The following is a 21,155-nucleotide window of genomic DNA, read 5'->3' as shown; positions in this document are numbered from 1 at the left end:
TTTTTATTTATTATGTATTTTCCAAATCTCGATGCTTTTGATGCTTTTGTTCAGGAAGTAGTGAAGGAAATTGAACAAGAAGATGAGGAGTATGACTCGGATGATGATTTGAAGAAATTTGGAAGATGGTTAGATAACTTCTTGACTAACGAACAAGAACAATCTGAGTCACAAGAGCTAAAGTTTCAAGATGGAGAATTTAATCCAGAAAGAGATTTGGAGGAGCTGAAAAGGTTGTTGGCAGAGGGGTCAGACGAAGAACAAGAACAAGCTGAGTTGCAGGAACCAAGCTGTGGTTTGACCATTACCATGACATGCCCCCCTGTATTTCCGATTTGTGTTTCAAAGCATGGGGTGACGATTCCAACTTTGGAGAAAGTTCTAAATCATGATCCATTTATGATTAGTATCCAACCGGTTCCAACCCTTGTCAATATTCTTGGATTTTATGTATTCAAGCTCGTTTGGCCAATTTTAGAAGTAAAGAACCAAATTTCAGAAATTGGTCCAAAGAAAATATTTAATGCAACGGATGGATTGGCATCGAATTTATTAAAAGTTTATTAAGTTGAGAGTCCAGCTAAAGACTCGCACAAAAAGAAGCGCTTGCAGGAGGCAACCCGTCATTAGAGTTTTCTTTTCTTTTTCTTTCTAAAATTCTAGTGTTTAAGGATAATTTAGGATTTTTTTATTTTAATGTTCTTTTTATTACTTGGTTTTTGTTTTTGATCTTTTCAGTTTGAGTGTAAGGATGCATGTGAGGGTCTAGAGTCAAGGCTCACGAAGCGAGAAATCGAGTCTAGGTGAGAGAGGAAACGAAGTTTTGAGTCAAGCTATGAGTCCAATTGATACAAGGGTTATAGAGTGTTTATTCACTGAAGAAAAATGAGGGAAATTATTCGTTTATATAACCCCCATACATCAGAAACGGACTTGGCCAGAATAAAATTTTTGTCACACAGTGGTCTACTCGCCGAGTCCATGTGAAAATTCACGATTCTTCTGCCATTTACACTTCAACTCGGCGAGTCTACATACTTACTCGACGAGTCGCTCATTCTTCTTACTTTTGAGCTGAAGATTTGATGACATTTGATATGGGCATTGGTTCTATTCTTTGAAGATCATTTTCTGAGCATTTCCAAGAGTTTTTCCCTTATGTTTGGAGCTTTTATAAAGACTGTACCACACGAGATTTTGACACCCAAGACATGGATGAGCTGTTCCCATGTCTAAAGTCAATTGAAGATGGAGCTGAAGAGAATAGATATCAACCTCACCACTACTATCCCAGGGGAGTTTGTTCCAATTCTCTCTTTATTTTTATTGTTCTTTATCATGCATGATATGCAATGGGGGCATTGCATAAATTAAGTGTGGGGTAGGGGGTTGGTTGGTTACACTAGTTAATTTTTAAAGTTTTGCATCAAATTTGCTAGGATTAATTTAGAAAATTTTGGTAAAGCAATTAGTGATCATGCTAGTATTATATTTGATGATTGCATGAAAACCCAAATGTTTAGTTGAGCCTATATACGTTCTAGTGCATTTGTGGCTTCCTTATTCTAGTGAAATCATGGGACAAAAACACGACCTTGCTTAGTTTGAAGGATGAAATATGTTTAGCATCGTGTACCAGAAATGTATCCAGGAAAATTATTATCGTTAACCAATAAAGGTTGAAGTTGAGCACCCCTGCTTAAGCATGTAGGGTTTTGAGTGAAAAAAAAGTGAGTTACATGTTAAAAAGAGAGAGAGAGAATTACAAGAAAAGTTTGAAGAATTTTTGGAGCATCAAAGTTAAGTATGAAATTAGAAGATCGAAAATTCCAAAGAAATTCAAAAAGTTGAAGATACCAAAAATCAAACAACAAGGTGGTGAATTCAAAGAAATTAAAGATCAAATGCCAAAGAAGTGAAGAATTCAAAAGAGCTCCAATGTGGTATCATAAATTGTAATTGTCTAGATTATGTATGCTTGGGTTGCTCAACCAAAAATACCTTGAGGTTAAGAGGTTTTCTGAGGATGGATTCGGAGGGATGCATAAAATGAGCATTGTTCGGAAAAAGTGGGCGAATGTTTATGAGGATTGTGAGTATTTGGAGTATGGGGGGTTATTACGAAAATTTAGACACAAATGCATGCGTTGCAGTCTTGGCATAATGGATGGGTTCGATTGGGATTGTTTTATATGATTCTAATGTGTTAAAATTCAGTTTTGCTTGGGGGCAAGCAAAAGTCAAGTGTGGGGTATTTTGATATGGGCATATTTAGTTATAAAATTCATGCATGATCTTAATACTTTATGTTGATTTTGTCTCATTTAATGAACAAAAGGTCCTTAATTAGATTAAATATTTCATTTTCAGCAACAAAGACATGCTCGAAAGGAAAATGAAGCGTAACTAGCTATTGGAAGCTTGGATATTGGATTTTGAAGAAAGAAGGACGTTGCTGGATAGCTTGACCCCTCGTCAGTGTTTTGGCCATATCTCATGAACTGTAACTCCGATTGACAAGATTCAAAATGTTATGAAAATTAGACACAATTTCGGACGACTTTCATGTTTTGAGAAAATGCTGATTCCAAACGTACTCGGCGAGTAGGGTCGATTACTCGCCGAGTTGGTCAGAAGTTTCGCGATTCTGGACGCGCTGACTTGCCGTACACGGGTTTTAAGTGATGGACTTGCCGAGTAGGTCACTAGACTCTCCGAGTAGCCCCTGCTTTGTAAAATCTATATAAAGGGACTTTCAGATCGATACCCTATCATATAGATGAACCCTTGGAGGCCAATTGTCGACTAAAGGTGCTGCTGGAGCGTGGGAAGTAAGGGAATCAACCCTACATTCAATTTTAAGAAGAATCAAGTCAAAATCAAGTTTACTCTTACCTAATCTCTTGTTTGAACTATGTTTTTACCAATTGATTTCGTTTTTGTGCTTGTTTCTGCTGTAATCATGAGCTAAAAACTCATAACTTCTGTTTAGGTAGATGAATTTGTGAACATGGATTGATTATTTGATTAGGATTAATTTTAATTGGCGATTATGTTTTATTAAGCTTGTTAAAGAACCTTATGTGTTAACAATAACTATTCTTCTGTTAATAAATTAGTAATTAAGTTGTATGAACATCTCTTAGTTGCTAATTTCATATGATTTACGTGACCACATAGTTGTATGTCTAGGAATAACGAATGTGAAACTAGAATTAACTTGAAGATAGGTAAGTTAATGTGTGAGCTTGTGTAATACACCATCAACAAGAGGTTAATTGAATCACCAATTTGATTAGCTAATTACAAGTCTTTCTAAACCCGAATCAACAAACTAGGAAATTCATTAATTTAGACAACTGGCCATTGCTTGAATTAATATGTTTTCTAAGGATTAGCTATAGCGAATGTGAATCTAATCACTTTAGTCGGTAACCAATGAAGAATTAATCCGATATATTTACCATAAAATCATCCATGGGAACAAATGATTCGAACCTAAACAGAAGGCCTTTTTAATCATTGAATTTAGTTGATCTTTGTTTTCTTAGCTATTAGTTGCTTAGTTTGCGTGTTAGTAAAGTATTTAAGTTTCTAGTCTTGCAAAACTAGAGAAAACCCTTTTTTTACTTGTTTTATTTAGATAATATTAGAATTTATTTTAATTGTTTACCGTTCCCTGTGTTCGATACCCTACTTACCTGAACTAAACTGCTAATCGATAGGTACACTGCCTTCCGTGTGTTTGTCTTTGTGTTTAAGTTAGTAGGATTAAAACTAGTTGGTTTTACACACATCAATGCCGCGTTGGACGCGATGACTTGGAGTGATTTCTCAGCGAGGTTTAGAGCAGAGTTTTCGCCAATTATTGAGGTGCAGCAGTTGGCCCGGGAGTTTCAGGACTTGACGCAGACTACTGAGACTGTGGCGGAGATCACCACCAAGTTCAGAGAGAGAGCCCTTCTTGTTCCGCAGTATGTCGTGGATGAGGAGATGAAGAAGGCACGATATCACGAGATGCTGAGGGATGACATCAGGGAGTTCGTGAGCAGGTCCGGATGTAAGACTCTGGAGGATATGATTTCTCGAGCCAGGGAGAGGGAAATTGATTTGGAGCAGATTCGGAAGAGGAAGCCGGATGAGGTTCAGGTAGCCGCGAGTTCGGGTAAAAGGCCCAAGGGATCAGAGTCGAGATCGAGGGATTATCAGGACCGCAGTCGATGCGGAAGGTGTGGCAGGACGCACAGGGGCGCGTGCAGGAGTGGGAGTGGTGGTGAGTTTGGTTGTTTCAAGTGCGGTCGGACTGGTCATTTTAGCAGAGATTGTACTGCTACCATCACTCAAGGATCAGAATTGATATGTTTTCACTGCAATCAGCGGGGCCACAAGAAGGCCCAGTGCCCTAGTTTGCTTTCAGCAGGATGGGTGATGGCACCTACCCCTGCAACTTTGAGGATCACAGACGGCCGTCAGGGCCGTGCGGAGGCGCCTGCGGTAGGAGGCAGGGCTTTTCAGATGGCTACTTTGGAGATGCGAGCAACGCCGGACATTGTAGGTATGCGATTTCCGTTTTCAGTTCTTTTATTTTGTGCATTATTATATTGTTATGGTTCTACATCATTAGCGGTCGAGCATTTTATTTTCGAGCGGGTTCATTGTGATCGAGTTATATGTCATTTGCATACCTTGGATATTTGGTTAGTAATTAAGGGATGGGTTGTATCGAAGAAGGTTACTTTGAGTGCAGTATCCGTAGCATGCCTTGGAGAGACTCAGTATGTCTCACTAGTTCGGAGTCGTATAAGTTTTAGTATGGACAGGTTAGACCCTTAACTATGATAAGCTTGGAATTCCTCAACGGATTGATTATGGTAGCAAGGATTGGGATTTCTCTTCATCGAGCATCGAGGTGTAAGCAGGATCAAAGTGGGGGAGAATCCTCCGAGTGTATAAGGGTAAGGGCACATAAATCCAGATCGGGCATATGATTTCTGAGAAGGAAAGGAGGTAGTTCAGCGTTTAGCGGATTCAGTAGTTCAGGGTTAGGAGTTTGAGAACTTCCCATCAGTGCGTGCGTGTAAAGGGTAATGGTGGGTATGTGGTTCGGATTCGGGGTAAAGGCCCGCAGGGAGGACTCGTGTGAGTCGGAATGGAGATTTTGAGGTCAATTAGCAGGAGATGTTTTCGTGTTAGCAGTCAGTGGTGGAAAGTGATGTAAGACTGCGGGGCGGCCGTAGCATTCACTAGCAGTTAGTGGTGGAAGTGTTGTCAGACTATGGGGCAGCCGTAGCATTTTGTAGTAGCTTCGTTGGCGGAGTCGGGGCGAGGCCCTTATCTCCTAGCAGTCAGATAGGGATCGGGAATGGGAATGGATGAGAGTGGTATGGAGTTGCCTGTATAGCCATTGAGAGATGAGACCTTGGAAGAGGCCACTCTAGGATATAGTCAGGTGAGACCCGTGAGCGAGGCCCGTGTGAGGATAGCAGTATAGGTGAGACCTGAGAGCAGGGTGCCTCAGTAGTATGGTTGGGTGAGACCCGTGGGCGAGGCCCGTGAGTTTTAGCAGCACAGGTGGGACCTGGTAAGGATCTTAGCGTCTAGGCAAGGGGATCGGGGATCTCAGGAAATTGTAGTGCCAGCATGGTAGAATAGATTGAGCAGTATAGGTGGCGGAAGTATCTTCGAATGTCGCTGGGAGCGACTAGTGGTTGTGCTGGGTCAGTAATCGGTGAGAGTCAGTAATCCAGATATTGATAGGTTGGTAGGGATTCGGATGGTCTCAGTTCATTCGGAAGCCAGATAAGGAAATGCAGGATTTCTAGTCAGTAGCAGTGCGGGGATGCAGAGTATGGTGGAATTTAGTTAGTCGACCGTGGGGTGCTCGACACCGAATGATAGTAGGAAGAATGCGCAGTGGATACTGGCAACGATGACCCTTACTGGGAGTGGCGGGAGTAATAGATTTGGTGAGGAAAGGGTCTTCACAGCGACAGAAGGGATAGATGGTTATGGAGCGTTGCCTTGGGAAGGCAGGGAAATCGCGCAAGGAAAGAAGGGGTGAACCCCTATGTTGCAGTACTCGGAGATTACCAGAAAGATTGTCGGTTGAGTAAGTTGTGTTTCCAGGATGTTCAGGGTCAGGATGCATCCGAAGTTATTATCTGTAAGGGTTGGCGTTAGTCTGAATGATTAAACGGAAGGCCAGCAAAGTTAGGCAGCTGGTGCTAGAAAGGATGGTGGGGCTTTGGAGGCTGATCGCCGGCAGTAGAGTATGGTGAACTTCGAGGACGAATTTTAGTTTAAGTGGGGGAGAGTTGTAACACCCAAAGTTTCAAAGGCCAAGAAAGGAAAGAAAAGCCCTAATTTAAGGGTCGACTCGGCGAGTCCAAGGAAGGACTCGGCGAGTCCGAGCGGGATCCGAGTCAAGGAGTAAGTGACCGACTCGGTGAGTCAGCCAAAGGGACTCGACGAGTCTGGTCTGTGCGGGGAAAACCCTAAAATCGAGACTTAGAGCCTATTTAAACGTCCCATTCTCTCCCCTAGGGTTCCTTTACTGCCCCTTTCACCCAGAACACCGCACCCTAAGCCCCCATTGTGCCCATTCATGCTTTTGGCCATTTTTTAGTGAGTTAAAGGAAGAAGAAGAAGTGGGAATCTTTGAAGCATCAAGGAGTGGCATTGGATCCGAAGTTTGGGGATCATTTCAGAGCATTTGAAGGTATTAAGTCGTTTCTCTCCTCCAGATTTTCCTTGGTTATGAGTTTTGGGGCTTTTAAGCCATGTTTGAAATCAATCTCAAGCTTGAGGTCCAGATCTGAGGTTGCTACCTCAGATCCATGCTTGTTTTGGTCTATAATTCCGTAAAGTATCAGCCCTTGAGTGGATCATGGAGTCTTTTTGCCTTGAGCCCTAGTTTTTGACATGTTTTGCTTAGATCTCCTTCTCTACACGTAAAGTTTGCAACTTTACGTGTGGAATAGGCTTGGGAAGGGTAGATCTACTGCTTGGAGTCAATGCATGACTCAAAAATCCTCTGCATGTAAGGAGTACTAAAGGGACTCGACGAGTAGCATGAAGTTGTGGAGAAACTCGACGAGTGGGATGAACAACTCGTCGAGTCGTATGAAGATTGCCTTATACTCGGCGAGTCTGTTCTTGGACTCGGCGAGTCAGGTCGCGAAACCCCAAACCCTTCGAGTTGAGGCTCGAATTAGTGAGTCGGGTGGAGACTCAGTGAGTTGGACAGGTCTGGACTCAGAAATCGGTAGACTTGGCGATTCATGGACTGACTCGGCGAGTCGAGTCAGGAATGGAAGGAATCTAATCATTTTGAACTCGGCGAGTCAGTAGGGTGACTCAGCGAGTAGGGTTGAGCTGGAAGGTTGACTTTGACTAGGACTTTGACTTTGGACCAGGGTGGACTTGGTTGTCTTTCGGGGGTCAGTTAGACTCAGTGTTGCATTGATATTGGTAGTTCGGGGAGCATGAGGAGCAGGAGTTCCGTAAGTTGTCAGGCAGCAACTAGTGAGAGCATCAGCAAGTTCAGCCAGTGCAGGTGAGTTTCCCTTTGTGTGAATGGGTCTAAGGCCACAATGCCGGCCCATTTAGTTATGAGTAGAAGACCCGGGGGTTAGCCCTAGGCACAGTATGCTAGTATTATTTGCAGGACGAGGTCCAGTGATAGCGGGCGGGTGCCCAAGGAATTGTTTATATAATAGTTATACTTGTTGTCTGTGTGATACATGTATGTGCCTGGTAGGGAGGTGAGTGTGGGCGAGGTCCCGTACCTCACCAGTAGCAGAGTGTGGATGGGGTTCCATATCTCATTAGTAGCAGAATAGGGCGAGGCCCGAACTAGAACAGGAGTGAGAGTGGGCTAGGCCCGTACCTCACTACCATTAGGAGCATGGACGGGGTTCCATGACTCGTCAGTAGCAGGATATGGGCGAGGCCCATGATAGGAGAGGCCTTAGGACAGAACCAGTTGTATGTGTTAGTTACGTGTTGTGGAATGTTTATGTGTTATTATTATTTGTTGGCGGGTGAGGCCCTGTGGCAGGCGAGGCCTAAGTAAAACAGATCTGTATCCGAGCAGGGCTCGAAGCCAGGTGGGGCCTGGAGCGGCGGGGCCATGGTAGCGGGCGAGGCCCGAGGTAGGGGGCGAGGCCCAAGCTAGGGGGCATGGCCCAATATGTGCAGTATGTGGTTATGCATGGTATGTGGTAGGGTGGGGAACTCACTAAGCTTCATGCTTACGGTTTTCAGTTTTGGTTTTAGGTACTTCCGGTAGCGGAGGGAAGAGCTCGGGGTGATCGCATGGCACACACCATAGATTAGACAGCCTGGGAATGTTTACTCTGATAATGAACATGTGCTTTGAAAACTTATACTCATATTATGTTTTGGAATGATGACCTTACTTTAAGTAATGATGTATTAAAATAAATTTTTGGTCTTAAATTTTGGGTCGTTACAAATGGTGCTCCCCAAGGTGAAAAGCTCGGTCTGATGAACCCCTTGCTTAACAGTTCATTCAATTTACTGGACAGCTCTTGCATTTCTACCGGTGCTAGGCGATATGGAGCTTTGGCTACAGGGGTAGCTCCGGGAACCAAGTCGATTCTGAATTCAACTTGTCGTGCGAGTGGTACACCTGACAAATCTTCTGGGAATACATCAAGGAAGTTGCACACTACTGGAATGTCTGTGATATCCTTCACCCCTTGTTTCTCATCTACGACATGGGCTAAGAAGGCGTGGTATTCCTTTCGTAGATACTTTTGAGCCTTGATGCAAGAAATGATTTGTAGATTTGTACTGGGTTTATCGCCATAGATGAGAAGGGTTTTGCCATTTGGCAGATGAAGGCGGACGGCCCTTTCATAACATAAAATGTCGGCACGATTTGGACTTAACCAATCCATACCAATGATGATGTCGAAACTTTTTATTGTGACCGACATTAGATCTATTTTGAACGAATGGTTGTCTAGAGTGAGGGTACACCCTATGTAAATATCATTAGTGCGCTCTACTTTTCCATTTGCCATTTCTACTATGTATGTATCTTCTAGTGATTGTGGGTTTTGTTCAAGTAATTTTTTGTATTGGTGGCTCACAAAACTCCTCTCCACTCCACTATCAAATAGTACGCATGCATATGAGTTATTGAGGAGAAATGTACTGGTAACCACTGTAGGATCCTTGACTGCTTCCCCATGTTCTATCGCCAGGACTCTCCCTACACCACTAGCATTAGCGGCTGGTGCTTTGGGGTAGTTTCTCCTGAAGTGTCCTACTTTACCACTTCCATAGCAGGTTTGGCTTTCCCCTGCATTGGCAACTTGGTTGATCGGTCGTGCTGGTGTTTTACAGAAACGAGCAGTATGCCCCTTCCTGTCGCAGTTTTTGCAGTGCATTTCCCGACAAGCACCAGTGTGGTGGAAGTTGAACTTGTTGCACTTAGGGAGATTTCCAGCATATTGTTTTGGTGGTGCTGGAGTGGTAGCAGTAGTAGCAGCAGGGACAGCAACAATCTGTTGCTTCTTGGTGGGGTCCCGTGCCGGTTGCTTCTTTTTATTGTTCCAGAACTTCCTCTTGTTGTTCCCTCCTTTTGCTTGGTCGGTGGTGGCGATCACGGTACCACGGCTGGCCCTGTGATTGATAACCCCCAGAGGTATCGTTCCACCTTTTTCTCCTCTAGAGTGACCATTGTTGGACAGAGGAGTGCTAGGTCATTGAATCGGGCAGTGTAAGTTTCAAGATCTGTGCCTAACATTCTGAGGTTCCAGATTCCTTCTTCGAGTTTTTGTATTTCACCCCTCGGGCAATACTCCTTCAGCATCAATGCTTTTAAGTCTTCCCAACTTATGGAGTTAGTCACTATTGGAGTAAGTGACCTAACTCGACCATTCCACCAAGTGAGAGCCCTACCGGTGAAAGTGAATGTCGTGTCCTAGACCCTGCTCATTTCGGGACAAGCACAAATTTCGAAGACTGCTTTGGTCCTTTCAAACCATTGCATCAATGTGATGATGCCCCTGCTCCCATTAAAGGTGTCGGGTTTTCCATTTGTGAAGTCCTTGTAGGTGCATTCGTTTGTGCGCCTCGAACTGTCACCCTGGTTAGAGGGTGTAGAACCAGATTCGGATCCACCATTGCCATTAGTGCCTATTTGAGACATAGCTACCGCCACAGTTTCTGTTACTGCAGCCTGGAACATTGTCGGATCAAATTGTAGAGGCGGTGGAGGAGGAGGTGGTGTTGCGCTGCTACAAGGTCTTGCTCTTTTCCTTGGCGGCATAGTTTTGTCATAAGTTTTAAAATGACAAGTCGGTAAGACTTTAATAGTAATAACGAGTCGAGTGTTACTTGTTTTATCTCTTTTGTATTATATCTCGAATTCATTTCATTAGCAAGTAATTCATAGAAAAAGTTTATGCAATTAAACTTATGAATTAAATAGTGGTGACTCAAACGGAGTCATGTGTTCGGTTCCGTGTCTAACCCACTCCTAAGAGTCACCCGATGTGCCCCAGTTATCTGCAGTTTAAAATTTTAATAAGCTATTGATCCTAATGAGTCTGTCATAAGTCCACAACCAAACGAGGAACAGGTCCTAAGGCGGGCTCACCATTTCTAGGCCAATCATTTCTTAATCACACATAACAACGAGGCACACCTTATAAATCTTAGAGTTATCAGTTGAAATTTGTTTGTAATACCACATAGTAAAATCTCATGTCAACATCCAATGAAGTAAAATGCATGCCAAATTCATTGATAAACTTTTAGTACATATTGTTTTGGGGAAAATTTGACCTCATAAGGGTCTACATTACATCAATGCAAAAGATAGCTTTGACAGCACAAAATCCCTTTGAATAGTGAAATCACTTAATCGCAGGGTCAACCTTCATACAAAGGAGTAGCACCAACACATACTCATAAACCTACACTACGAAGATGTTTGAATAGTAATGAATCCTACTCACGACGATCCTTCTCTAGCGTAGCTTGGGATGATGTAGAAGCGCCTTGTAGTTCTGCTAACCTCCGTTCGGTTGCGGTCATCCTTTCTTCGAGAGCCAAATACCTTTCCCGATACTCCCTTGCTTCTGCTCGAGCAGCGAGAAGGTCCTGAATGAGTTGATCTATGTAGTAGGTGTAACAGCCCGGATTCCCAGGTACTATTCATTCTTATATTTTGGTATTTTGTGGGGAGACTCGGCGAGTTGGAGCTCAAACTCGCCGAGTAGGATCGCAATTTTGGACGTGGATTCGCGTCTGGACTCGGCGAGTCCAAGGAGTGGACTCGGCGAGTCCACGCTGTTTGCTAAAGCAAGCCTGATTGTATTTTGGTTAAATTCCTAATTAGAAACGTTGGTCGCATCACTTTGACTTGTTCTAAAAGTGCTAATTTTCTTTTTTTTTTTGTATCAATATTATCAAGATTTTGTAAACATACAACATTATGTTTACCCAAAGATGATGTACCATTCTTTGTGGTAATTGTCAAGAGTCTGGAACAATGTTTGCATTGCGCCTTTATAATCTTTCCTGTCTTTGGATCTCTAACGTCTGTGTAGTTGCGCCAAGCTTCTGATGTCCTTTTGTCCCCAACTACTGACATTTTATTTTACTCAATGGCCTCACTTTCACCATCCAAGTCAATGTCAATTCGACTACTTTCCATTATTGAACCTAAAATTTTACACAACAAACATAAATTAATAATGACCAAAAGATAACAATGAAATTTTGAGACAACAAATATAAATCAATAACAACCAATATATCTTATTACTATTTCTGAGTATACAAAAATAAATCAGTTTACTTTTGATTATTGTATCTTCAACAAACCACAAAGCATAAAAAACAGTGAACTTTTGATATATTCCAGTCAAAAAATTGAAATTCTGATTACAAAGAAGGTAACAATAAAAAAAACCACATATTACTAGATGGAATAAAGGACATTGTAGGTAATAACACAAAAGGTAGCTAATATAGAAAGAGGGATTACCTAACAGCATACAGCTAATCAACCAGTCATGCATGTACCAGCTAATAATCGAAATACTAATGATATTGATGGTAAACGATAGTATAAATTATGTTGATGAGAAGAAAACCTAATAACATACAACTAATGGACAAAAGGGCATATTTTTTTTTTTGGCTATGTATCGAAATAGTTCATCACTTGATCTCACTTCCTCAATGATCGAGATACTAACAGATGGAGATAACAATAACTGTAACACCCGTAGATCCGGGCTAGTCAATTTAGAGATAATAGGGGTCGAAAAAGACTTTTCGACAAAAGATTATTTAGAATAAATAATCTTAATTAAGTTGTAGAATATGTCTCAATGGTTCCGTACATATAAAGAACGCCGAAATCCGAGTTATAACGAAGAAGTTATGGTCCGTCGAAGTTTTACAGCAAAACCGACACGACACTGGGAGACGTAAATAGTGAATTTACAATAGAGGACTTTTTAGCCTTAGTGATCTAAATAAAAGTTGTAGTCTATGTTAAACCGAGAACATACAAAAAAAAGAACGCCCAAATCTGACTTCGTATGAGGAAGTTATGAATTTTCTAAGATTTGGCATAGCAGTGCACAACCCGAAACTTGAATTTTAATTCGAGCGGTTTTTGGATTACGCGACCTAAATGAGAGTTGAAGATCTTATTAATAGGAACTTAACGGTAAAAGACAGATGAAAACGGAGTCCGTATTAAGGAGTTATGAATTCTTCGTGGTCATTTAACAGTCTAATATCCTCCTACTGTTAAATTTAAGATCGACGAGAATTAGCCGATGGATTATAAATGAAAGTTGTAGATCTTGTTTTTAACTACGCGTGGATATAAAGAACATAAAAAACGGAGCTCTTATGCGAAAGTTACGGGGTTTAGAAGTCGGCAGGGTGCTCTGTGAAATCGGGTGATGTGGTTGAATAAGGGCCAAGGATTTCTCCCCAAGGCAAGCCACTAGAGGGTGACCCTTGGCATGGACTCGAAGAGTAGGAGGACCTACTCGACGAGTAGAGCTGTTTTCCAGCCTATAAATAGAGGTGTCGGGCTCCCTCATTCTTCACACCTTCCCAACTTCACTTTCTCTCTCTAAACTCTCTCTCTCTAACCCCCAAACCCCCAAAAATCCTAGGGAACCTCCCTAGCTCCCGAAGGAAGCCCCGAGGCTCCTGGAGTCCCGAGAAAAGAGCCTTTCGGCTCGGAAACGCTGCTCCAGCGAAGCCTAGTTTTCGAGAAAACCCGCTGTAAGGGAGCTATGGCTACCCTATCTTTAGTATAGCTTATGTTTCAATACAGTAATGTTATTAGGACCTTATAAGGAGTATTTGGGGTATTATTATGGGTTATATAAGTATTTTTTTTAACGCTTATATAATAGTAATAATAACCAGACTATTATTAATTAGTCTCGGCGAATATTAGACTAAACTCTAGTGGTAATGATACTAGGTTTTGTCCAAGGAAAATTTTGTTGAGAGTAACAAAGTGTTGTTCTAGTGTCGAGTCACCACCTTCCCAGGTGAGTGCATAGTTACTTTCATCTTATACATAGATATGAAGTATTTAATATAAATTACATGTTGTGAGTGCATAGTTACTTTCATCTTACACATAGATATGAAATATTTAATATAAATTACATGTTGTGAGTGCATAGTTACTTTCATCTTACACATAGGTATGAAGTATTTAATATAAATTACATGTTGTGAGTGCATAGTCCCTTTCATATTACACATAGATATGAAGTATTTTAATATAAATTACGTGCTATGTGTGCATATTGTCTAAATAATTGTTGTCTATGTTGGTGAAAGATTTTTATACATGTTTTAAATGATGTAAATTGTATAAAGTATTTTATATCTACAAAATATGTTGGGTAAAACATGGGTAGTTGAATGATGAGGGGTAAAAGTTGAAATAGAGGAACATTAGTAGTATGGACCTAGTGCCCTATAGGTAAACATTAGCAGCAATGGACCTAGTACCCTATAGATGAGCACTGGCAGCTGCGCCACAACCCGTAGATATTTTAGATCTACGGTAAACGTCCTAGCAGCTGCGCTCTAAGGACAGTATCGGCAGTTGCGCCTAATAGGGAGCCTTATGACCATGACAATAGCGTTTAAAGGTCAATACTGGCAGAAGTGCCTCATAGAAAATGTTCCAATTCTGGAAGCTTCGCCTAAGTGATAATAATAGCAGCTACGCTTGACCACTGTGTCATTGGCAACAATGGACTTCATGTTGTTTCCTTAGGATGATCCTTAGGAATGAATGAACAAGGATTAACTGATCCTTAGGGTAAATCCTTAAGAAGATAATAGGAATGGGTAATTGGGTTGATTGTTTGATATTTAAATATAATAATTATATTATTGTGGGTTGAAAACCCTATGTACTCACCAGGTTTCCTAACCTGACCCACTCTAGCTTATTTGTATCACATGTGTCGATATGAAGCTACTTTACACTGAGAGATTTAAAAGAGATGTAGATCACTAGTGTAAATAAATGTAAGTTATGTTTATGCTTATGTTACTGTATTGACGATGACATCCCAATGTTTTAAAATGAATAAAAAAATACATTTTTTCGGAAATGCTTTGATAACGTAATTATCATGTTTTTCTAGGGACAAATTCCGCAGCACTTTTATTAAAAGAGGTACTCTAATTTTTATAAAGCATAAACAAAATTGATTTTTTCTAGCCGTGAAAATGGGGATGTCACAGTAACAGACTTCGAGAATCTAACCTGAAGATGAAGACTCTTAGTTGTAGGTTTGGTCTTCTTCTGTTGTCGTCTTCTACTCTAGTGAATCGTAGTTACAGGCTTGCAATGGTCGACGATTGGGAACAACGTGAGCGAGAGATACGAATGAGGACTATAATCGAAAGAGTCCACCTTCGTCTTCTACTCTAGCGAATCGAACAAAATTTTTGTAAGCATGGAGTGTCGGCGTCTGATTGCGAGAAGAAAGTGTAGGAGTGTGGGTATTTGCGTTTGTTTTGTAAGAATGAATTTCACAGTTACAATTCAAAAACCCTAAAAACGATAAGGGCACTTCCTTTTTCCGAAATTTTTATACACAAAATCACCAAAATATAAATATTAAATATTTTTTTAAAGAGGCGGGTGCCCGACGGTACTGGTTCTGGTTAACCGAGATTCGTGTATTACATGAGTTAATTTGAAAAAAAAAAGTTAAATTTAAATATCAAAATATTTAATAACTTTGAATTTATAAAAAGTTAAGAAGAATAATGAATTATTATAATATAAATATTTTTATTTTTTAAATTTAAATAAATAAAAGAAACTAATAAGCTTTAATTTTGAGAATTTTGAAATTAAAAGGTAAATTCATTAATAAAATTGATATGTATTTATTATCATATTTATTGTAATTATTATATTAAAATATTATATGAAATTTAGTAAACTAAAAAAAATCGTAAAATAATATATAAAAAAATTAATTTAAAAAAAAAAAAAAAAAAAAAAAAACTTTATTTAGACAAAAGAAAAGATTTAACAGCTTTTCATTCAACCCACATTATAACGGATGCCGGTAGATAACATGTTGGACTTCAAATGATATTTGACCATAAGTTTGAGGACTACAACGAAAATATTGTTTAAAAGATACCAGTGCATAATGGTGATTCCGATGAATATCAAGCGTTGTACCAAATGCATCAATACTTGTACTTTTGACGTGCAAAGCAAAGATAACCAACAAGATTTTGTGTCTTGAATCTTACTGTCCGACTATTCCAAATCCCCGCTCCTCCCTTACCACCATCGCCGGCCAGCTTCCACCACCGCCATATCCTCCGGCAACCCATCTGAATGTCTTCCACTCTGCTTCCATTCAAAGCTCACCACCTCTCTCACTCCCTTCACCCCCAATTCCGGAAACACTCCTTCGTATCGTTACCTCCGCCACCGCCTCTGTTCCCACCCAGAGGTCCAAAGCTTTTGCACAGAAATGGCGTTTTGGCACGTGCAGAAGATAAAGCACGTGACGGAGGAGGAAACCCATCATCGATTCAACAACAGCCGAAACCCAATTCAGATAAGCAGTTTCAGGTCTTACTAAGTTCCCCATTTCTCTATTTTATTATCAAATGAATCAATTTCCCAATTGGGCGAGTAGCTTCAGATCGATACTTGGAGTATAATTTGATTTGAATTTCCTAAAAAAACCTTGTAGAAAACTAGAAATCAATTCGACTACCAAAAACCCTTTCGGGAAATAACTATTATCTTCTTCTAACACATGGATGAAATCAGGATGTAGCATCATCGGGATCTTGTGATCCTTTATGTTCAGTCGATGAAACAAGTTCTCAAGAATACGAAGCTACTTACCAGCCAAAAACCGATTTATTAAAAGCTCTTGCAGTATTCGGAGCAGCTGCCACAGGAGCAGTCGCCATTAATCATTCATGGGTCGCTGAAAACCAGGTTTTTCTCTTTCTCTCATCTCATACTTATTCAATCTTCTTACGAAGATAAAGCTAACTACTTTCATTTCAGGATCTTGCAATGGCGTTGTTGTTTGGATTAGGGTACGCTGGCATAATCTTTGAAGAATCACTCGCTTTTAATAAAAGTGGAGTTGGTTTACTAATGGCAGTTAGCTTGTGGGTCATTCGAAGCATTGGAGTAAGTCATCAAAGTTACCAATATCGTTCTTTCTGCCTTTCAGACATTTCATTCAGTCAAAAAAAAAGATTAGTTACGTTTCCAGTCCAAAAGTTTGGAATGTTGTCATGTAGGCCCCTTCAACTGACATAGCTGTAGCAGAATTATCACACGCATCAGCAGAAGTGAGTGAAATAGTATTTTTCTTACTTGGTGCAATGACAATTGTGGAGATAATTGATGCTCATCAAGGCTTTAAACTTGTTACTGATAATATTACAACTCGGAAGCCTCGTTCCCTTCTTTGGGTGGTTAGTCATCATTCATCAAATTTAAATTTTCAATATTTTTTTATTTATAAATTTACAATACAATCATTTTATCGATATAGACAATGTACTTAACTTTTTGACGAATATGACAACTTTCTTTTAAGAGATAATTTTCAGGTTGGTTTTGTAACGTTTTTTCTAAGTTCAATCCTTGACAATCTCACATCTACAATAGTCATGGTTTCGTTATTGAGGAAACTTGTACCTCCATCAGAATACCGAAAGTATGAAATTATATTTTTAGTAAAATGGTTTTTTATTTTTTATTTTTTATTTTTGCAATGTGATAAAAAGTGGAGTGTTTGACAATTTACAGGTTACTTGGTGCTGTAGTTGTGATAGCAGCAAATGCAGGTGGAGCATGGACTCCAATTGGTGATGTAACAACTACTATGCTATGGATACATGGCCAAATATCTACATTGCCTACAATAAAGGTCTTGTTTTTATTAATTAGTTGACTTTCACACAAAAACAATTATTTAATACCATTTTTTTTTTAATTACAGAGTTTATTTTTCCCTAGTGTGGTTTCTCTCGCAGTGCCTTTGGCTCTCATGTCCTTCTCCAGGTACTTAACGTTGTGAATGGAAAACAAAAAAATTGGTTGTTGTTAGGGAGTTGATGTTTGGAAAATCATTTCAAAAAAAAAAAATTAATAACAAGAATATACTTGGAAAACATCAAAACCGGAGAAAAACCATAGAGAAAAATCCACTATATGATATTATGATAAGTTGGAAATCCCAACAATTACAACGAAAGTACGAAAGGAATTAGAAATCCCAAAAGGATTAAGGTATTGGGTCAAACACATTAGTTGACCAATTCGATTTGTGTTTTTTTTTTTTTTTTGGTCCCTTGTTTAGTGAAGTTAATGGCAAGGGGCAAAATACGGACGATGTTTTAGCTTCGGAACAAATGGCGCCACGTGGGCAACTTGTTTTTGCAGTTGGAATTGGGGCATTAGTGTTTGTTCCTGTGTTCAAGGCTTTAACTGGTTTACCTCCTTATTTGGGTATGTTATTTGGGCTTGGAGTTCTTTGGATTCTAACTGATGCTATACACTATGGTGAATCTGAAAGGCAACGGTTAAAAGTACCTCAAGCTTTATCGCGCATTGATACTCAAGGAGCTCTTTTCTTCCTTGGGATCCTTTTGTCTGTTAGCAGGTATGCACTAAAATTGTTTTAAGGGCATTTTCGTCTTTTGCACAGACAAAAAAAAGTCTCTTTTGACTCTGTCCCACCTTGTTCACCTTATTGGGTGCAGACTTTTTATCCTATTAGTCCAATGCATGCCACACATTGTGGAAACGTGACTTATTAGAAATTAGGGTAAATTACATTTTTCACCCATGAAGTTTACTACTTTTTATGGATTTGGTCTAGTTTTTTTTTAAACAAAAATTCATCGTCACTGCAAAGGTTTATGTCATGCTTGGGTTTAACGGCCAAAAGTAAATTTAAAAATAAGAGGAAAATGGTAATTTTGCATTGGTTTATCAGCCTAAAAGTAAATTTAATAATAAATGAAAATGTAGTAACAAGGGCAATTACTAATTTTGCATGGGTTCAATAGCCAAAAAGTAAATTTAATAATAAGGGTAAAATATTAATTTTGCATGGGCCTAAAAGTAAAATTAATACTAAATGTAAAAGCAAGGGCAAATTAGTAAATTTTAGATGGGTTCCCAGTGACAAAAAAACCTTTGTGTGTCTGATAAACGTCAGAAACAAAATAAGAAAATTGGACCAAATCCATAAAATGTACTAAACCACAGGGGCCGAAAGTGTAAATACACTTCTGACTCGGATTTCTTTTTTCATGGAAATCTCGATATCGTAGTCTGGAGGCGGCGGGGCTTCTTAGGGAAATCGCAAATTACCTTGATGCCCATATTTCAAGCAGCGAGTTGATTGCAAGCGCAATAGGGGTAGTTTCGGCAATTATAGACAATGTTCCACTTGTGGCTGCGGCAATGGGGATGTACGACCTTTCCTCGTACCCGCAGGATTCCCAATTTTGGCAGTTGGTCGCATTTTGCGCGGGCACTGGTGGGTCCATGCTTGTTATCGGGTCGGCTGCTGGTGTTGCTTTAATGGGAATGGAAAAGATCGACTTTTTTTGGTATCTAAGAAAGGTATCACACACACCTTGTGGTTTTCCCTATTTTATACATGGGTAGTAGCAAGGGCAAAATAGTAATTTTGTATGGTCTTTATTTTGCGAAAATCTCATTTTTGTTTTGTTTCAGGCAAGTGGATTTGCTTTTGCGGGATATGCTGCGGGGATTGCTGCATATTTAGCATCTCAGAATTTACATTTTTCTCCAACGGTTGTTGCTAGTTTGCCATTTGTCTCGGGTTCATGAAGTGTTGTGGTTAAGATTTAAAATGAGAAAGCCGGTTTTGGTGAGCAATTGAGAATGTAAAGAATGTGGTGATCAATGGTATATTGTGATTGTTGTGTTAAAAGATGTTAGATGGAAATTTGAGGTTGTAATAATGTTAGTGAGACCAATGTCTATATTTTTGTCTTTGTTACTTGTCACATTATACCCAAAATGTAAACAAATAGTATGGAATGAGACAGGGTAATGGAATAAGTCGTTACATTCTATAGTTATAGTCATGTTTGGTTGATTTGTTAGAATGGAATGTAGTTTATTGGATTATTTTTATATATGTAATTGCTAATATATGATTGCAACTCTATTCTATGCATTATTTTAGAGGCAAATTGCTGAGAATAGCAATGAAAAATCTACCAAATTATAGTTTGAAATATCGTTAAACTTGCAATCCATCAGAACGCACTCCTATTATTAAGATATTGTACTTTGAAAAATTTGATCCGATTAGAATGGTGAAAGTTGTTTTTTGTTTAGAAGACATTGCTATAATTAGGATGCCTTTTCAATGTACTATGCTATGATGGGAGTAAGTGAAATATTAAGAAAATACACCATGTTACCATTTTATAACAATTTTGTATTAAGACATTGTACTTTGAAAGATATAAATCGATCTTAGGTGTGAAAATTGTTTTCTATTTAGACAGCATTAAATAATTAGGGTGGATTTTTCAATGTACAATGCTACCCAATAATAACAACTCACTTTCAAATTTTTTTCTTATTCAGACGTACTTTGAAAAATCTACCAAATTATAGTAGTGAAATCTACCTTGTATTTACATGACATTCGTATAATGGATAAGTTTTTCAAAATACAATGATATAATGGGACGAAATAAAAGTGGAATGCTATTAAAAAACATATAAATGAAAGTACGTTGTTTCTTTACATTTAACCTTTAAATTGAAGGGTTAAATGTAAGAAACAACAATGTACTTTCATCTAGTCAATTTATTATTGCATTCTACTTTTTGCACCCATTACAACATTGTATTTTGAAAATTCTATCCATTATAGAAAAGTCATCCAAATACAAAGCAATTTTCACTGCTATAAGCCAGTAGATTTTTCAAAGTACAATGTCCTAATAAGAAAAAAATGGAAGTACAATACTATTATTTGGTAGATTGTCAAGTATGGTATTTGACAGTGGAAAAAAAAAACTGAAAAGTACAATCTTGTAATAGAAAGAAATGAAAGTAAGATGCTTACAATACACAAATATATGAAAGTACATCTCTGTTTATCTCATTTAACCGGAGCTTCCATGGTACTAGCACCTAAATCAGGAGTAACAGTGACATTCTACAGTGAAATTTACTTAAAGAGTCCCTTCACATTGTATAAGTACTATATTTAGTCCATTAGAATTTTTTTCTCTCTTTTCATAACCCGACACAATTCAAAGCAGTACAAATTCAATACATACATTACCATTACGTACGGCAACTTAAATGCATAATTAGCATATATATTATTATTGAGATTTTCTAATATATATATATATATATATATATATATATATATATATATATATATATATATATATATATATATATATATATATATATATATATATATATATATATATATATATATATATATATTCACTTAGCTTCTACAAATTTTCTTTGGCAGTTTTCTCTTTCAAATTTGAAGACTCTGTAAAAAATATATTTAATATCTTATTATGATGTA

General features: G+C 38.9%; 1 protein-coding gene across 1 annotated transcript; it reads left to right on the top strand.

Moving 5' to 3' along the window:
* Positions 1-15,756: 15,756 nt before the first annotated feature.
* Positions 15,757-19,659, top strand: NHD1 (sodium:hydrogen antiporter 1). The gene is made up of 10 exons (XM_078963725.1): positions 15,757-16,147; positions 16,352-16,525; positions 16,598-16,726; positions 16,840-17,016; positions 17,155-17,261; positions 17,354-17,474; positions 17,547-17,608; positions 17,907-18,209; positions 18,886-19,180; positions 19,295-19,659. Exons 1-10 carry the CDS (start codon positions 15,908-15,910, stop codon positions 19,409-19,411), a joined length of 1,725 nt encoding a protein of 574 aa, XP_078819851.1. The 5' UTR covers positions 15,757-15,907; the 3' UTR covers positions 19,412-19,659.
* Positions 19,660-21,155: the final 1,496 nt, after the last annotated feature.

Source organism: Lactuca saligna, chromosome 7, assembly GCF_052625555.1.
Source record: "Lactuca saligna cultivar CGN05327 chromosome 7, ASM5262555v1, whole genome shotgun sequence".
In the NCBI taxonomy this organism is placed as follows: domain Eukaryota; kingdom Viridiplantae; phylum Streptophyta; class Magnoliopsida; order Asterales; family Asteraceae; genus Lactuca; species Lactuca saligna.
This window is presented reverse-complemented; position numbering and strand designations above follow the sequence as displayed.